We start from the raw sequence: 17,293 nt of genomic DNA, 5'->3' as shown, positions 1-17,293 counted from the left end.
AGGCTTTACCGAATGAGGCGGAACACCTCCACCCTCCACCTCCACCCTCCCTCCACTCAGCAGCTGCGCCCACACCAGGGACACGTTCATCTCAGGCACATGGAATGAAACCCACCACCGTTTCGCCCAGCCCGCCCACAGCACCTCGGAGACACGGGCGAAACCACACCCAAGACTACCAGAACACGGACCGACACCTGCAACACCACACACACACTGGCCCGTACCGTCAAGCTACAAAAGCCTGTCTGTCCAGGGGGAGGAACGCCTGCCAGCCAGCCAGGACGACTGTCGGAACCGCCAGCCTGCATGGGCTAGCAGCTAGCTTAGCCTGCCCCACTTCTGCGTCCTCTCAGACCGCCCTCGGTGCTTCCTCCTCTGGCGCAGCTCCAACCAGGGTCCGTGGGCCCATCGTACGAGCAGACCAGGCTTCCCCAGCCGATCCAACGCCAGCTCTCCCAGCCAGACACCCTCGACACGCCTCCCCGCACCCCTCACGACAGTCATGCCAGGCGAGGCCGCCGCCAGACCGCCTTCGGTGTTATCAGAACCGCCGGCCTGCATGGGCTAGCAGCTAGCTTAGCCTGCCCCACTTCCGCGTCCTGTCAGACCGCCCTCGGCGTTACCTCCTCGGTCACAGCTCCAGGCAGGGCCGTGGTCCCTGGGCCCACAGAACGCAGCAGACCAAGCTCTCCCGGCCGTCAAACGAAGACAAAACTTGAACACAGACCTGGACAAAGACACTGGACGGTACTAAGCGAGTCTGCTGCAAACGTGAATTCCCGCCGCCGTCTTCCCACACCGGAAGCTGTTTCGGCGTTAACTGACGAGCCCCCGCCTGAGTGCCGACGCACTCTTTTTATCTGGCTCGGACACAACAACTTCCGGGACACACAACATCCGGGGCGCAACGCCCCTACAACGACGCACAGCCGGCAAAGCAGCACCACCTAAATTCCAACAGATGGCAGTAACGTGCCATCTAAGACCCATAACGTCTTCCTTTTCTGAAACGTACTGATGTAGCTGTGTACTTCGTACTTAGTCCTCCTTTACTGAACAGGACAAATGTTACAAATCAATCTCAAAAATTATTATACTGACAACATGATTTCAAAAATTATTATGATACTGTTGTCAGTATTCAACAAACATGCGCCCCCTCCCCTTTTTTACATTTTTTTAAACAACAACAACAACAATATTGGTATAACAGTCCGACCCAACTACAAATTAAGCCTAACAGGTGCCCGGGACAGCCGTCCAGAGCACAACTGCGTAAAGGGCCTTGCTGGGTATTTGCAGGAGAATGGGCAGGCAAAACGTCAGAACGCCTGAGTGGGGTATAGGGTGGAAGGGGGGGGGGCAGAGCAGCGCATACCCAGTGACCACTCGGCTCTTCGCCTAGCGCCTCTGGGCTGGCATGGCACGCGGGGAGGTTTTGGGCCAATCCATTCATTTCTTTTTTTCTAGTCTCTTCGGGGGCGTGGGCCTGTGGCATGCTTTCTAGATGAGTTCCTGGGTTCTGCGGCAGTGCTAGCTCTGCTACCCGCAGGTCAGCTCCATTTCAGCGGTACAATGATCCCTCCACTTCTACCAGGTAGGACGGTGGAACGACCTTCTGTACACAGAATTCGCGTCTCCAAATGCCTGTTTGGTCTCCTGGTAGCGGCTTCATCCGGACTGCTTCACCCAACGTGAGTTCAGGTAGGGCCCTTGCTGATTTGTCATAGATCACTTTGGAGACCTGTCTTCTGTGATGCAGCTGGTCCAGTACCCCGGTCACTACACATGGCTCCAGTAGCCTGTAGGCCACAGACAGCGCGGTCTTCAAACGCCTCGACATCAGGCGCTGGGCCGGACTGCTGTCCATACCCTGTGTTGCGCCACTGTAGGATTGCTTTCCAGGCATCCCTGCCCTCACGGAGAGCTTTCTTGCACAAGTTCTTGGCCATCTTCACAGCAGCCTCAGCCTTACCATTAGCCCACGACGAGAATGTCGTCGGCTATGAGCTCCACCCCATTGAGCCCAACCAGCAGCTCGTGCTGTTTCTGTTGGTACACTTCTGGGGCCACAGACACACCAAAGGGAAGCTTCAACCAGCGTTTTCGATCCCAGAGCGTCCAAAAGGTGGTTGCTGGGCTCATCAAGCTTGCATTGAAGGAAGGCATCCCTGGCGTCTACGAGAGTGAAAACCCTTGCCTTATGGGAGCTTGTAGAGTACATCCTCTAGCGTGGGCATGATGTAATGTGATCGCCTCAGCGCTTGGTTGAGGTGCTTTGGATCAATGCATATCCGCAGCTTGTCGGGTCGCTTAACAGTCACCATGTTGCTAACCCAGTCTGCTGGCTCTGTAACTGGAGCGACATGGCCCGCCGCTTCGTATTGGTCGGGCTGTGCCTTCACTGCTTTCTACACAGCGACCGGAACATTGCGAGGTGCACTCTGGACTGGCCGATTCGCTGCATCTAACTCAACATGCACCTCACCTGGCACGGAGTCGACTGGGGCAGTGAAAACGTCTCGGTATTTGCTACCCAGCGTGTCCTTAGTCAGGGGCCTGGCTTGAACATTGTCCACAGCATTAAGGTCTGCTGGAATGGTAAAATGCATGAGCCCAAGGCGCTCACAGGTGGATCCCGAGAGCACTGGCTGCTGACTGGCCTCAACCACCTCGAAGTCTAGAGTGCATCTGCGTCCGCGAACAACACACTCTGCCACAAACAGGCCCATGGAGGGCATCAGCTGGCCTGAGTAGAGTCTGCGCTTGGTGCTACTGGCACGAGATTGTCTCGGTGCAATCCGCATTTTTGTCCTTGAAACTCGTGACATTACACGTGGCTCCTGAATCGAGTTGACATTGCTGCTTCTTGTTGTTCAGCTGAAGAGTGACAAACCACTTCTTCCTTCCCCTCCCACAGTCCCAATACATTCGTTTTAATAAACGTCATTTTCGGCGCTGCCGTTGTCCTGGCCGGGAATTGAATTGTCCACGGAATGAACTCGTGCCCCCGCTCTCTTGGTCTTGCAGAATGGTTAGCCGTGCCACAGGCTCTGCATACCTTGGCATACGCTGGGCACTGCTTCCCCCCCGCCCATGCGAAGCGCCGCGGTATCTACATGCGGAAAGGCTACCTGCAGCTGTATCATATTGTCTCTGTTGCTTGTCTGCGACCGGGGAATTTTTCTTGAACGGCTGCCTGAATGTTGCATTGACGTCGTCTATGCGTGGCCTTACTTGGTCAGTAGACCTCAACCTCACATCTGTCAGCTCCGCAGCACGGCACGTGTCCACCGCAGCCGTCAGAGTTAAATCTTTCCCCCGCAACAAACGTCTGCCCTCATTTGCAACGCCAAGTACAACTTTGTCCCTGACCAGCTCATCTCTCGGCGCCCCATGACCACGTGTAGCGGCCTTCTCCCTAAGGCGAGCAACAAAACTGGCAACGGACTCACCGTCCTCCTGTTTGCAACAGCCAAAGACGTATCGTTCAGAAACCATATTCTTGCCTCTAGAATTTTCCTCACATCTTTCTGCTCCTCCTCAGTTAATTCCAGATTGTGCTTGTATACATGCCTGCGTTCAGGGCTCATTAGACTCGTCAGAGTAGCCGCTTGGACCTCCGCAGGTTGCTCCGGCAGTCCCGTAGCTAAACTGTAAACCTCAAACTCTGCCCTGAAGATGTGTCCCAGTTAGCGCCCCAGTCTCCGCTAAGCTTGACTGGAGCGGGAGGAGGAATCACGTTCACCGCTGCCATGACTTCGCTCTGGGAAACTCGCCAACTTTAACTTTACCCCACTGAAACTCCTAAGCTAGGAAGTCCCCTTGGGAGAAAAGGGTAAGCGTCGCTATCAGTCACTCACTCCTGACACCGCGTTCCGGTGTTAACACTGATGAGCCCCCTCGGGTTGCCATGAGTGCTGACGCACTTTATCTGGCTCGGACACAACTTCCGGAGCACACAACATCCGGGGCACAATGCCCCTACAACGACAAACAGCCGGCAAATCAGCGCCACCTACATTCTGACAGATGGCAGTAATGTGCTGTCTAAGACCCGTAACGGAAGCGGAAATACATTAGCACTCGCCAGACTCAACCATTTCTTTACAATAGTTTAATACACTGTAAAAAGTACATTACATTTCATTTGTATATACATTATATTCATGTAGTTTTCATGTTCAAGCAAGAATCCGCTGCTGGCATGACTAAGAATGAACGAAGGGCTAAAAACAAACGAACGTGTTCGGGCCAGAAGGGTTTTTCTCTCTCGGGTTGTGGTGAACCTGTGGAAGGTGACGGCATCCTGTCAGCTCAGATGTAAGGCAGTTATATTAGTACAACAATAGTGTTAGACTGACTGTCAGTTGCACTGCGATGGGACACTCCCAGCTTCTCTTTCCTAGCGTAATAAATAAGACAAAATGTAAAGGATGAGATCTCAGGCCAGGTTTCAGATAAAGAGGAGGCGTTTGTGTAAACCTAAACCATCAGTAGAGACGATAGAGGAGCATTAACCCAATCACTAACTTACTTTATGAGAGACACCTGGCACGTGGTTCTGAATCTGGCCCTCGATCTGCACCCTCTTCCTCATCTTGCTCTGCTATCAATATATTATAGCACATCTCATTGTACACAACATGCAAAAAATATGTTCACCACGTTGGACAGGGTTTTTCTTCCTGATATGACGTCATCCAGTCCTAACAGCACATTTACATGAGCAGGTCCTCAGAATTGGGCTATCAGTGATGTACGCTTTGATGACTGACCGAGTGACACACACAAGACACCATCACACCCTGACAAACATGACGAAAACTCAAAATACTTGAACTCTTTTAAATAATCTCATCGTTAGCTCATACCATGAAAGGCTATTTAGATCTATCAAAGTTAACGCGCATATCACATACATATATACTTCCCTCCAGAGGATGGACCGACCGTCCACCTTGAAATCAGATATCTACATTTTGGAATGTGCTAGATGGATGTCGCTCGTCATCATCTCCAGTCCAGTGAACAAAACCCCCTTTTTCTGTTGAGCACACTTGTACTTTCCTGAATCATAACTTGTTTTTTAGTTCTTGTGGGCAAACAAGGTCAACGAACATCATTCACTCATTCAAACACACAAAAATAAACTGGGGGACAAGTTCTGCTGCTCTGAGCTCCACATGATTCAGCAGTGTTTGACCACCAAGTCCAAATGCCAGGTTGGCTATTAACTACATTTGCTTTTGTCATGTTGAATATCTTTAAGTTTGACAGTTTCTTCTCACTGGTACGATGATGTAAAACAATAATCTCATGGGCCATTACGCAGCGCCCTGCCACTGACAACATCTTCATAGTCACTTCTGCTCATCCTACTCAGTCAACAACATGCAGTACCAAAAAACAATTTATTCACCAAGGTTTTAAACATCCCCGGTCCAAATCTCTACAGTCATAATAAGCACAGGCATACTAGCATAGCGCTGAGTTCCACTTTGTTATGACCTAATAAATTATTGGGGGGGGGGGGCTCTGGAGAGGTGTGGAACTTAAAACCAGAGTAATTCAACAAATTACTTGTCTCGCTTCGTACTCATTAAAATAAACATCACATGATCCCAACACGTCTGGAAGCTGATGTGGTGAAGTTGTTGATGGCATCGAGGCAGAGATGGGTGTTTCAGCCCAGCTGGTAGGTGTTTACCATACACCATGCGTGTACAGGGGGGCTCTATCTGCGCCGGCGATACTGAGAGGGTTCTGCAGAGCAGCCGGCAATGGGGACCGGGCCAGTTGTGTGTTGGCAGGAAGATGACGGACCGGACAGAGCTGCATCTCTTGTTGGCGAGACGAAGGTGGACAGTGGCTCTACTTGACTTCATCTGAAGGGCTGGTGGGCCGGGGGCCAGGCAGCAGTGGCACGGGGGAGGTGGCCTCAATGAGAGCAGGGTTGAGGATGATGGGCAGGGACATGGGCGGCACACCCACTTGGAGCGGCGAGGCGAGCGGCTGCAGAATGAGTGGGGACTGACTCATCGGAGACGGTGTCTGGGTTGGAGACGTCTTCACTGTGGCCGACATTGGAGGAGTGGACGGGGGAGCTGGGGATGATCTATCCGTTCCTAGAAAACCAAGCCAGTCAATGAAACGACACAGAAGGTTTAGAAGAATATTATAATATAAAAGAATATGCACAGGGGCACTTTGTCATGGAGAATAAGAACATTACAGTGCTACTGGTGTTGGAGTCAGTAAAAGAAACCGCATAATATGAGATTTGATTTGGAGGTCAAACGTCATCTGGAGCTGGCTTAGTTTTTTCTGGGCAGGTCATGTTTTATATACTTTCTGTTCAGTAACATAGGTTGTATTTTGAGGTGATGTGGGGAACAGGTACAGTTCCCTCTATCACCAAAATTACCACCAGTTAACAACATTTGGAAAATTCCCCTTACATGGCTTTAACGTATTTTCTGCCCAAACATGGCTGTGCTGTGACAGGGTATGTTTAATATAGCTACCGTTGGCACTCGGTGGTGGAGGCTCCTGGGGCGATCCTGGCCTGCTGGGGGTCTTTGGCTCTGCTAGGCTGACGGACCCTGGGATTGGTACTGGTCCTGATGCTGGTGTAAGGTTGGAGGGCTGGACAGAGGGTGAAGAGAGCTGAGGGGAGGGGGGCTGGCCTCTCAGGCCAGGCGGGTGGGGAGGTTCTGCTGGAGCAGCGGGGGCTGGATCTAAAAACACAGCATAGATTAAAAGCGCCTCCAACTGACTCAGTAAAACCGACATGACTTTGAAATTGCTGCTGTGACATTTATTACATGTTGTCTCCTCTTTGCCACCGCTGTCCTATAGACCATCTCACAAGCTGAGTAAAACTGTAAAATGATACATGGACTGCATTTATATCGTGCTGTTCCAGCTGCTATAGCCACTCAGAGCACTTTTACGATGCCTCACATTCAGCCAGGCACACACACACTCAGCCACTGTTGGCGGTGTCACCCATGCAGGCTCCAGTTAGGGGGACAGGTTTCTTGCTCAGGGACACATTAGATTACATTTCATTAGTCATTTAGCCGATGCTTTTATCCAAAGTGACTTACAATAAGTGCATTTAACGCAGGAAATCAGAACTACTAGTCATCAGAGGTCATAAGTGCATCTAAACAAGCATCTAAGAGCAAAACCAGTGCTAAGGTAAAAGTGCAAGAAAGAGTTTTTTTTTTAAATGAGTGAATACAATAAGTGCTAAGAGCAAGTAACAGGGTAGTAGTTCTTAAAGAGGTGAGTGTTCAACCTGCGCCGAAAGATGGGCAGCGACTCCGCTGTCCTGACATCAGTGGGGAGTTCATTCCACCACTGTGGGGCCAGGACAGAAAAGAGCCGAGACCGGGTCGATCGGCAGCAGGGGCCTCTGAGCGACGGGGCAACCAGGCGTCCCGAGGCAGCAGAGCGAAGTGGTTGGGCGGGGGTGTAGGGCTTGACCATGGCCTGGAGATAGGAAGGAGCTGTTCCTTTCACTGCCCTGTAGGCTAGCACCAGAGTCTTAAACTGGATGCGAGCAGCTGCTGGGAGCCAGTGTAGGGACATGAGAAGGGGAGTTGTGTGGTAGAACTTAGGGCGGTTGAACACCAGATGAGCTGCAGCTTTCTGAACAAGCTCCAGAGGTCTGATGGCCGACGCTGGGGCGCCAGCAAGGAGGGAGTTGCCGTAGTCCAGCCGGGAGATGACCAGAGCCTGGATGAGCACCTGTGCCATCTCGTCGGTGAGGAATGGGCGAATCCTCCTGATGTTATAGAGGAGAAATCTGCAGGAGTGAGCAACTGATGCAACGTTTGCAGCAAACGACAGTTGGTCATCCAGGAGCACACCCAGATTCCTCACAGTCAGATCTGGTGTCACCACGGTGTTGTCAATGGTGATGGCCAGGTCTCGGTGTGGGCAACCTTTCCCCGGGAGAAACATCAGCTCTGTCTTGTCCAGATTGAGCTTCAGGTGGTGTGTCGCCATCCACTCCAAGATGTCAGTCAAGCACGCAGCAATGCGTGTCTCTACTTGTGTGTCAGAGGGAGGAAAGGACAAGATCAGCTGGGTGTCATCGGCATAACAATGGTAAGAGAAGTCATGCGAGCGAATAACAGAACCCAGGGACGTCGTGTACAGGGAGAAAAGGAGAGGACCCAGAACCGAACCCTGTGGAATGCCTGTAGTCAGTGTGCGAGGCTCCGACACAGATCCCCTCCATGTCACCTGGTAGGAGCAACCCGTCAGGTAGGTTGCAAAGATTGAGAGTGCAGAGCCTGTGACACCCAGCCCCTCGAGGGTAGAGAGGAGGATCTGGTGGTTCACTGTGTCGAATGCAGCTAACAGGTCCAGGAGTATCAAGACAGAGGAGAGAGAGTTTTCTCTCGCAGAGTGCAGCGATTCTATCACTGCAAGGAGGGCCGTCTCTGTCGAGTGACCCAGCCTGAACCCAGACTGGCTGGGGTCCAGGTGGTTGTTCTGGTGGAGGTACAAAGAAAGTTGGTTAAAGACAGCACGTTCGAAAGTTTTGGATAGAAAGGGTAGAAGGGAAACTGGTCTGTAGTTTTTGACATCAGAGGGGTTAAGTGATGGTTTCTTGAGAAGGGGGGTGACTCTAGCAGTTTTGAAGGCAGATGGAAAGCATCCTGCCTGGAGGGAGGTGTTGATGAGCTGGGTTAGATGGGGAAGGAGTTCAGGCGCTATAGACTGAAGAAGAGGGGAGGGGACCGGGTCAAGGGAGCATGTGGTGGGGCGACTGGATGTGATGAGGTTTAGAACCTCGTCAGGGGAGAGGGGAGCGAGGTGGGATAGGGTGGGATGTGGAGAGGTGAAGGAGGGTGCAGAGGGTGGGATAGTGCAAGCAGCACTAACCGGGTGGTGAGAAAAGGAGGATCTGATGTCATTTACCTTCTTGTCAAAGAAGTTAGCGAAGTCATCGGGGAGAAGGGAGGAAGTAGGAGGAGGAGGTGGGGGTTGAAGAAGTCTAGAGAAGGTTTCAAAGAGTTTCTTAGGATTAGAGGCAGAGGATAGGATTTTGGAGCGATAGAAGGCAGCCTTAGCAGCAGAAAGGGAGGAGGAGAAAGTGGAAAGAAGAGACTGGAAGTTGAGAAGGTCTTTTCTCCATTTGCACTCTGCCCCTCTCAGGCTCCGTCTGCCAGCACGTACTGACAGACGGACACCTCAACAATTTTGCAAGGAGGAGCTGAGGATCATACCAGAAAACCTACAGCAGTGGTGCCCAACCCTGCTCCTGGAAAGCTACCATCTTGCCGTTTTTCAATCCAACCCTGATTAACACACCTGCATCTACTAACTGCCAACTGACCAAGACGTTGATTAACTGATAGATCCATCCAGCCATTATCCAAACCGCTTATACTTAGCTAGAGTCGCGGGATACTGCAGCCTATCCCAGCAGTCATTGGGCAGCAGGCAGGGAGACACCCTGGACAGGCCACCAGTCCATGTGTTAAATCAGGGTTTGAGTGAAAACCGGCAGGAGGGTAGCTCTCAAGGAGCAGGGTAGGGCACCACCATCCAACAGTTACCACGTGAATGACCTGTTTTCCACATTATTTAATTAGTTGCCCTCTCCAACTCTACTGCTGAACAACGCAACTAATTTCTCCAATTTTTTGCAGACAAAATCGCCACTATCAACAAATCACTGTCCCCTGCATCTGACTCAGCAGCGCCTACTCCGGCCCCTCTTCTCCCCATTCCTCTTGACCTCCCTACCCCTCCCCCTGATTGCCACCTCTCCCGGTTTATTCCAGTTGCCCTTACCAGTATCTCTGAACACATTAGCTCATCAAAATCCACAACCTGCTCCCCTTGATCCCCTCCCCACCCCCCTACTTAAGAAATGCCTCCCTGCCCTATGCCCCTACCTCACCAACCTTTTCAATTCCTCACTGTTCCATGGAATTGTCCCCTCTGACTACAAAACTGCAGCTGTCACCCCAATTCTCAAGAAACCTGGTCTTGATCCATCCTGCTTCAACCACTACCGGCTAATTTCCAATCTCCCCTTCCTCTCTAAAACCCTGGAACACATTGTCGCCACACAACTCCAAACCTACCTACACTCCAACAACCTACTCAAACCCCTCCAGTCTGGTTTTCACCAACTCCACAGCACTGAAACTGCACTCCTTAAAGTACTTAATGACCTCCTCACCTCTGCTGATACTGGAGCCCTTAAAATCCTCATCCTCCTCAACCTGAGTTCAGCCTTCAATACTGTGAGCCACAACATCCTGCTCACCAGATTGGAAGATGTCGGTATTGAAGGCACCGTACTCAGCTGGCTCCAGCCCTACCTCTCCAACAGGTCACACTTCATCTCACTTCACAACCACTCCTCTGTTCCATCCACAGTCACACAAGGTGTTCCCCAAGGTTCTGTACTCAGCCCACTCCTTTTCATCATCTACATCCTCCCTCTTGGTCAGATTCTCTGCCATTTCAACTTGGACTTCCACTATTATGCTGATGACACCCAGATATACCTCAGCACCAAATCCCCTCACAATCCACCCCTCTCTCACACCGACTCCTGTCTGTCTGCAGTTAAAGTTTGGATGCAGCAAAACCTTCTCAAACTCAACAGTGACAAAACTGAACTCCTCTTCATTGGCTCCAAGTCCACTCTCAGCCAAATCAACAACCTTGCACTCACCATCGATGGCACTACTGTCTCCCCTTCCCCAAGGCACGCAACCTTGGTGTGATCCTTGATCCCACCCTCTCCCTTGAGCCACATATCCGCCAAATGGTCAAATCCTCCTTCTACCACCTTCGCAACTTTCCAAAAATAAGATCCTCTCGCACACGCCCTGCTGCTGAGATACTGATCCATGCCTTCATCTCCTCCCGCCTTGATTACTGCAAATCACTCCTCTATGGCATCAGTGCTAGCTCTATCAAGAGACTCCAATTGGTCCAGAACGCATCCGCCCGACTTTTAACTTTCACCAAATCCTGGCACCACATCACCCCAGTCCTAAAAGACCTCCACTGGCTACCCATCTCCCACCAGATCAATTAAAAACTCCTGGTTCTTACTTATAAAGCCCTTCACAAACTGGCTCCCCATACCTCACCGATCTCCTCTCCCCCTACCAACCCTCTCGGTCCCTCAGATCCACCTCAGCCTCCCTTCTCTCTACCCCAAGGTCCAACCTCTGCGGCTTTGGTGACCGAACCTTCTCCAGAGCAGCTCCCAGGCTCTGGAACTCACTTCCCCAAATCATTAAGAGACTCAGAATCCCTCCCACTCTTCCAATCCCGTCTCAAGACACACCTTTTCTCCATTGCCTTCTCGTTCCCCCCGGTCCGCTCATACACCCCTGGTCTGGGGCAGGCTGGGGACTGAGCGCTTGACCTGCATCTGTGATTTATGTGATTTATGATGTTTGTTTTTCTTTCCCTTTATATCTGTCCAAGTCGGAGAGTACGGCTGGTGTCGTTTGTGGCTGCCGCTTCTCCCTCTTGTAGCCCCCCTTCCCATCCACCCCTGTATGTCTATGTTATGTTCATCTGTCATCTTGTTTCACTCCATTCATTGTAAAGCGACTTTGAGTACCAGAAAAGCGCCATATAAGATTGATTTATTATTATTATTATTATGTAGCGCTCATTCATGTCGTGCTCATTCATGTAGCGTTCACTCATGTAGCGCTCACTCATGTAGCGCTCATTCATGCCGCGCTCATGTAGCGCTCACTCATGTAGCGCTCATTCATGTAGCACTCACTCATGTCGCGCTCATGTAGCGCTCACTCATGTAGCGCTCATTCATGTAGCGCTCATTCATGTAGCGCTCGCTCATGTCGCGCTCATGTAGCGCTCACTCATGTAGCGCTCATTCATGTCACGCTCATGTAGCACTCACTCATGTAGTGCTCACTCATGTAGCACTCATTCATGTCACGCTCATGTAGCACTCACTCATGTAGTGCTCACTCATGTAGCGCTCATTCATGTCACGCTCATGTAGCACTCACTCATGTAGTGCTCACTCATGTAGCACTCATTCAGGTAGCGCTCACTCATGTAGCACTCACTCATGTAGCGCTCATTCATGTAGCGCTCTCATGTAGCGCTCATTCATGACTGATGGTGACACGGATGTGTCGACCAAGGAATGGAGAGTGTGTATGCACGGATCCTGCAGCAAGGGAGGCCAGTGAGTGTTTTGTTGGGCCACGTGAAAGTCCAGCACCAAATGCTCAAGTTATGTAAGGACTCTGACTGCAGTTTGGGTCATTGTACTCGCACACAGAACACAATCTTCAGAACACACCAGGAATGACTGGAATCACTTCTTTGTGGTGCAAAGAAGTGAAGGAGTGATGATAAATACTGTAAAAAAGCGTTTCTTTGTAATAAGAAGGTGATTATGTACAGTATAATACAGCTTGTTCAGATATGTGAGGGACATATCTACTGCACTTTATTACTAAAATATTTATTTGTAAGAACAGTGAGTATTTTACTGTTCCAGGGTTACTGTAATACCACAGTGAGTTTGATGCCAAGGAGGCTGTACAGATGTGGTTCAGTCAGGGTAAAAGAGCTAGAAGGCCCAGTTACAAATGTTGGCCCTTAGCGCCCCCCAGTGGCCCTCAGGGAGATGTGCTCTAAAATACAGGGAAGGAGAGGCATACTGTGTGAGTTAAGAGTTTACTTGTTTTGTTGTGGTTCTTGTGCAGTAATGACAGTAATGTTACTGACCACATACCTTATGTTTACATTTATACATGTATTATTTGTGCCTATGTTTACAAAAAGTACTTTAAAGTTTACGTTTTATTTAACTTGTTGTTTTTTGCTCTTAAGCACTACCTCAATTTGTGACATTTAAAATAAAACAGCATACTGTTATTTATGTAAGTGGTCTATTTATCAGTAATACAGTTAAGATGGTAAAAATATCAATGTGTTGCAACGCCTGTCGATTTAAGTGGTGCTCCTAAATGTTGTTACTGGTGCTCCTAAAATGTTCAGCAAGGAGCAGCAGTATTCCTAGTGGAGAAAGTTAGTCTGGAACCCTGGTATCATCTTGAAAGAAAGAAAACCACTTTAGTTTTGTCACTGTACAGTTGTTTTTGGTTACAGTGAAATTTGTCCTCTGCATTTAACCCATCCTATTGTATAGCAGCAATGGGAGGCTGTGGAGCAGTGGGCAGCTGTGGGCATTGGGCAGCTGTGGAGCAGTGGGGCAGCTGTGGAGGACCCTGCTTAGCTTCCGAGATTGGGAATTATCAGGGTGGTATGGCCATAGCCCGTTACAAAGCAACATCTAATCTTATGTTGGTCATATATCCATCCACTATCCCAACCGCTTATCCTGCTCTCAGGGTCGTGGGGATGCTGGAGCCTATCCCAGCAGTCATTGGGCAGCAGACGGGGAGACACCCTGGACAGGCCGCCAGGCCATTAAACAAGGCTGACACACACACATTCACACCTCGGGACAATTTAGTATGGCCGATTCACCTGCCCTACATGTCTTTGGACTGTGGGAGGAAACCCACGCAGACACGGGGAGAACATGCAAACTCCAACCAGTGGACGACCCGGGACGATCCCCAAGGTTGGACTACCCCGGGGCTCGAACCCAGGACCTTTTTGCTGTGAGGCGACTGCACTAACCACTGCATCACCGTAGGTCATTTAAGAGGCATCAAAATTAAACTGAGACTGACAATCAGCAAAAAACTTGAAGCAGCTTTACTTTGAAGTATTTCTGAGTAAACATTTCAACATTTTACTTTCCCCATAGAACTTTATTTCTACCCCTGTACCTTGTATGACGGTCTGTTTGAAGAGCTCCTCCCTCAGACGCGGTAGGAAGAAAACGATGCGCTCCCAGGTGATCTCCCACAGGTCCGAGTAACCGGTCCTAGAATCGGCGCTGTGAAATATCCCTGCCGTGTCCATTACCAGCAGCATGTTCTTCAAGGACTCTGGGATGGCCTCCAGCTACACAGAGACAACAACCTTCTTTAAGTCTTGATAAACCCATGACTTCTTCACTTTCCCAATTATCTGCCTTAAAGCCACAACCGTGAAGACTATAACTGTTCTACATTTTACTGTCTCCTGCGTAGACGGTGTTACTGTCTCCTATGTAGGCGGTGTTACTGCGTCCTACGTAGACGGTGTTAATGTCTCCTACGCAGACGGTGTTACTGCGTCCTACATAGACGGTGTTACTGTCTCCTAGGCAGATGGTGTTACTTTCTCCTACGCAGATGGTGTTACTGTCTCCTACGCAGATGGTGTTACTATCTCCTACACAGATGGTGTTACTATCTCCTACACAGATGGTGTTACTGTCTCCTACGCAGATGGTGTTACTATCTCCTACGCAGATGGTGTTACTGTCTCCTACGCAGATGGTGTTACTGTCTCCTACGCAGATGGTGTTACTATCTCCTACATAGATGGTGTTACTATCTCCTACACAGACGGTGTTACTGTCTCCTACGCAGATGGTGTTACTGTCTCCTACGCAGATGGTGTTACTATCTCCTACATAGATGGTGTTACTATCTCCTACATAGATGGTGTTACTGTCTCCTACGTAGACAGTGTTACTGTCTCCTACGCAGATGGTGTTACTGTCTCCTACATGGATGGTGTTACTGTCTCCTACAAAGATGGTGTTACTATCTCCTACATAGATGGTGTTACTGTCTCCTACATAGATGGTGTTACTGTCTCCTACATAGATGGTGTTACTGTCTTCTACGCAGACGGTGTTACGGTTTTCCTACACAGATGGTGTTAATGTCTCCTACGCAGACGGTGTTACTGTCTCCTACGCAGATGGTGTTACTATCTCCTACACAGATGGTGTTACTGTCTCCTACATAGATGGTGTTACTGTCTCCTACGTAGACGGCGTTACTGTCTCCTACACAGACGGCGTTACTGTCTCCTATATGGATGGTGTTACTATCTCCTACATAGATAGTGTTACTGTCTCCTACGTAGACGGTGTTACTGTCTCCTACATAGATGGTGTTACTGTCTCCTACGTAGACGGCGTTACTGTCTCCTACACAGACGGCGTTACTGTCTCCTATATGGATGGTGTTACTATCTCCTACATAGATAGTGTTACTGTCTCCTACGTAGACGGTGTTACTGTCTCCTACATAGATGATGTAACTGTCTCCTATGTAGACGGTGTTACTGTCTCCTACGCAGATAGTGTTACTGCCTCCTACATACATGGTGTTACTGCCTCCTATGTAGACGGTGTTACTGTCTCCTACGTAGACGTAAACGGTGTTACTGTGTCCTACATAGATGGTGTTACTGTCTCCTATGCAGACAGTGTTAATGTGTCCTAAGCAGACGGTGTTACTGTACACAGACGGTGTTACTGTCTCCTACGTAGGCGGTGTTACTGTCTCCTATGCAGATGGTGTTACTGCCTCCTACATAGACGGTGTTACTGTCTCCTATGTAGACATAAACAGTGTTACTGTGTCCTACGTAGATGGTGTTACTGCGTCCTACACAGACAGTGTTACTGTGTCCTACACTGACGGTGTTACTGTGTCCTACGTAGACGGTGTTACTGTGTCCTACACTGACGGTGTTACTGTGTCCTACGTAGACGTGTTACTGTCTCCTACACAGACAGTGTTACTGTGTCCTACGTAGACGGTGTTACTGTGTCCTATGTAGACGGTATTACTGTCTCCTACACAGACGGTGTTAAGCTGGGTGTGCTTTGAGTTCCATTCAAAATGAAGGAGTCAGCAGGGCTGCTGTGCCAGAAACAAACAAACAAAACGTGGCTGAACCTGAGTTTTACTTACTGATGTTGTATCATGTGTTAGAGAAAGTCCTCTACCAGCTGGTTCTATCATGTCTACTGGTTACACACAACACCTGCACGTCTTCATCTGACTGTTATGATGAAGATCTGAAACACTACACCCCCTGTCATTTTCCCTGGTCAAGACCTACCACACAGACATCACTAAGATAGGGCTGTCACAATTATTACATGATCGCCTGATCGCCATTATTTGAGCTGACCGCCATCATTCTGCATAACGGTTAGGATCCTTTCCTTTAATTTCTCTAAAAACAGCTGGACGAAACTAACAGAAATGTCATTTCCATCACTACTTCCACCTCGTTTTCCTCTGTCTGTTGTTTGACTGGCGCTCTTTTAATGATTTCATCTAGTTGCGCTCCAGGCACATGAGTGGTGAATTAGTGCCAACAAACTGTTTATCTTAGGACGCTTATCTCTAATATTATCTCTAATACTCTCTAACATTGTTTAATATTCTATAATATTGTCTAACGTTCTCTAATATTCTATAATATTGGACGAGCATGTTACTGTCATCAACATCAACATCATGGACGTAGTTGCAGAGCCAAACACCACAGCAGCGCTGTGGCCACATGTTGGTTTTAAGCCAGATGAAAAAGGAGAGCCCAGTAACTTGGAGGAGGCCATTTGTCGCATTTGCAGCAAAAAGATGGCGGCAAAAAGCGCTAATACCACAAATTTAAAAACCATCTATGGATCCACCATCCCACCCAATTCTCCCAACTTGGAAAGACACAATAAGATTAAATCATAATTCGGCTTGAGTTTTTTGATGATGTGCCCGTTTTTTACGTGTAGCTTGTGAGAAAGCCTAAATCCTGCCTCTGGCTGTTTCCTCTGCGAGCCAATGAAACAGTTTGTTAAGTTAATCTTTATTCTCAGTTTTAGTTGGGCTGCACCTGAAGAACGCCTTGTTTTAAAAGGAGAAACTGTCCTCACATGCAATCTCCAGCTCAAGCACCGGTGGCTGCAGGAAATACCACTCCCTGCTACAGCCACACTATAGCCACACTACAGCCACACTGTAGCCACACTACAGCCACACTGTAGCCACACTACAACCACACTGTAGCCACTCTGTAGCCAGACAACAGCCACACTATAGCCACACTGTAGCCAGACAACAGCCACACTATAGCCACACTGTAGCCACACTATAGCCACACTGTAGCCAGACAACAGCCACACTATAGCCACACTGTAGCCAGACAACAGCCACACTATAGCCACACTGTAGCCACACTACAGCCACACTGTAGCCACACTACAGCCACACTGTAGCCACAACGTAGCCACACTACAGCCACACTGTAGCCACACTACAGCCACACTGTAGCCACACTACAGCCACACTGTAGCCACACTACAACCACACTGTAGCCAGAC

The 17,293-nt window shown here is 49.4% G+C and overlaps 1 protein-coding gene across 1 annotated transcript in view; it reads right to left on the bottom strand.

Moving 5' to 3' along the window:
* Positions 1 to 4,111: 4,111 nt before the first annotated feature.
* gbf1 (golgi brefeldin A resistant guanine nucleotide exchange factor 1) overlaps positions 4,112 to 17,293 on the bottom strand; it is a 164,250-nt gene continuing 151,068 nt past the window's right edge. The window contains exons 38-40 of the mRNA XM_056291582.1: positions 13,848 to 14,025; positions 6,531 to 6,743; positions 4,112 to 6,131 (exon numbers count right to left, since the gene is read on the bottom strand). Coding sequence (XP_056147557.1) covers positions 5,878 to 6,131; positions 6,531 to 6,743; positions 13,848 to 14,025 — 645 coding nt within the window. The 3' untranslated portion in view covers positions 4,112 to 5,877. The remainder of the gene's footprint in view (positions 6,132 to 6,530; positions 6,744 to 13,847; positions 14,026 to 17,293) is intronic.

Source organism: Lampris incognitus, chromosome 13 (assembly GCF_029633865.1).
Source record: "Lampris incognitus isolate fLamInc1 chromosome 13, fLamInc1.hap2, whole genome shotgun sequence".
Classification (NCBI taxonomy): Eukaryota; Metazoa; Chordata; class Actinopteri; order Lampriformes; family Lampridae; genus Lampris; species Lampris incognitus.
Note: the sequence above shows the minus strand (reverse complement) of the source record. Positions and strands in the feature narration are given on the sequence as shown.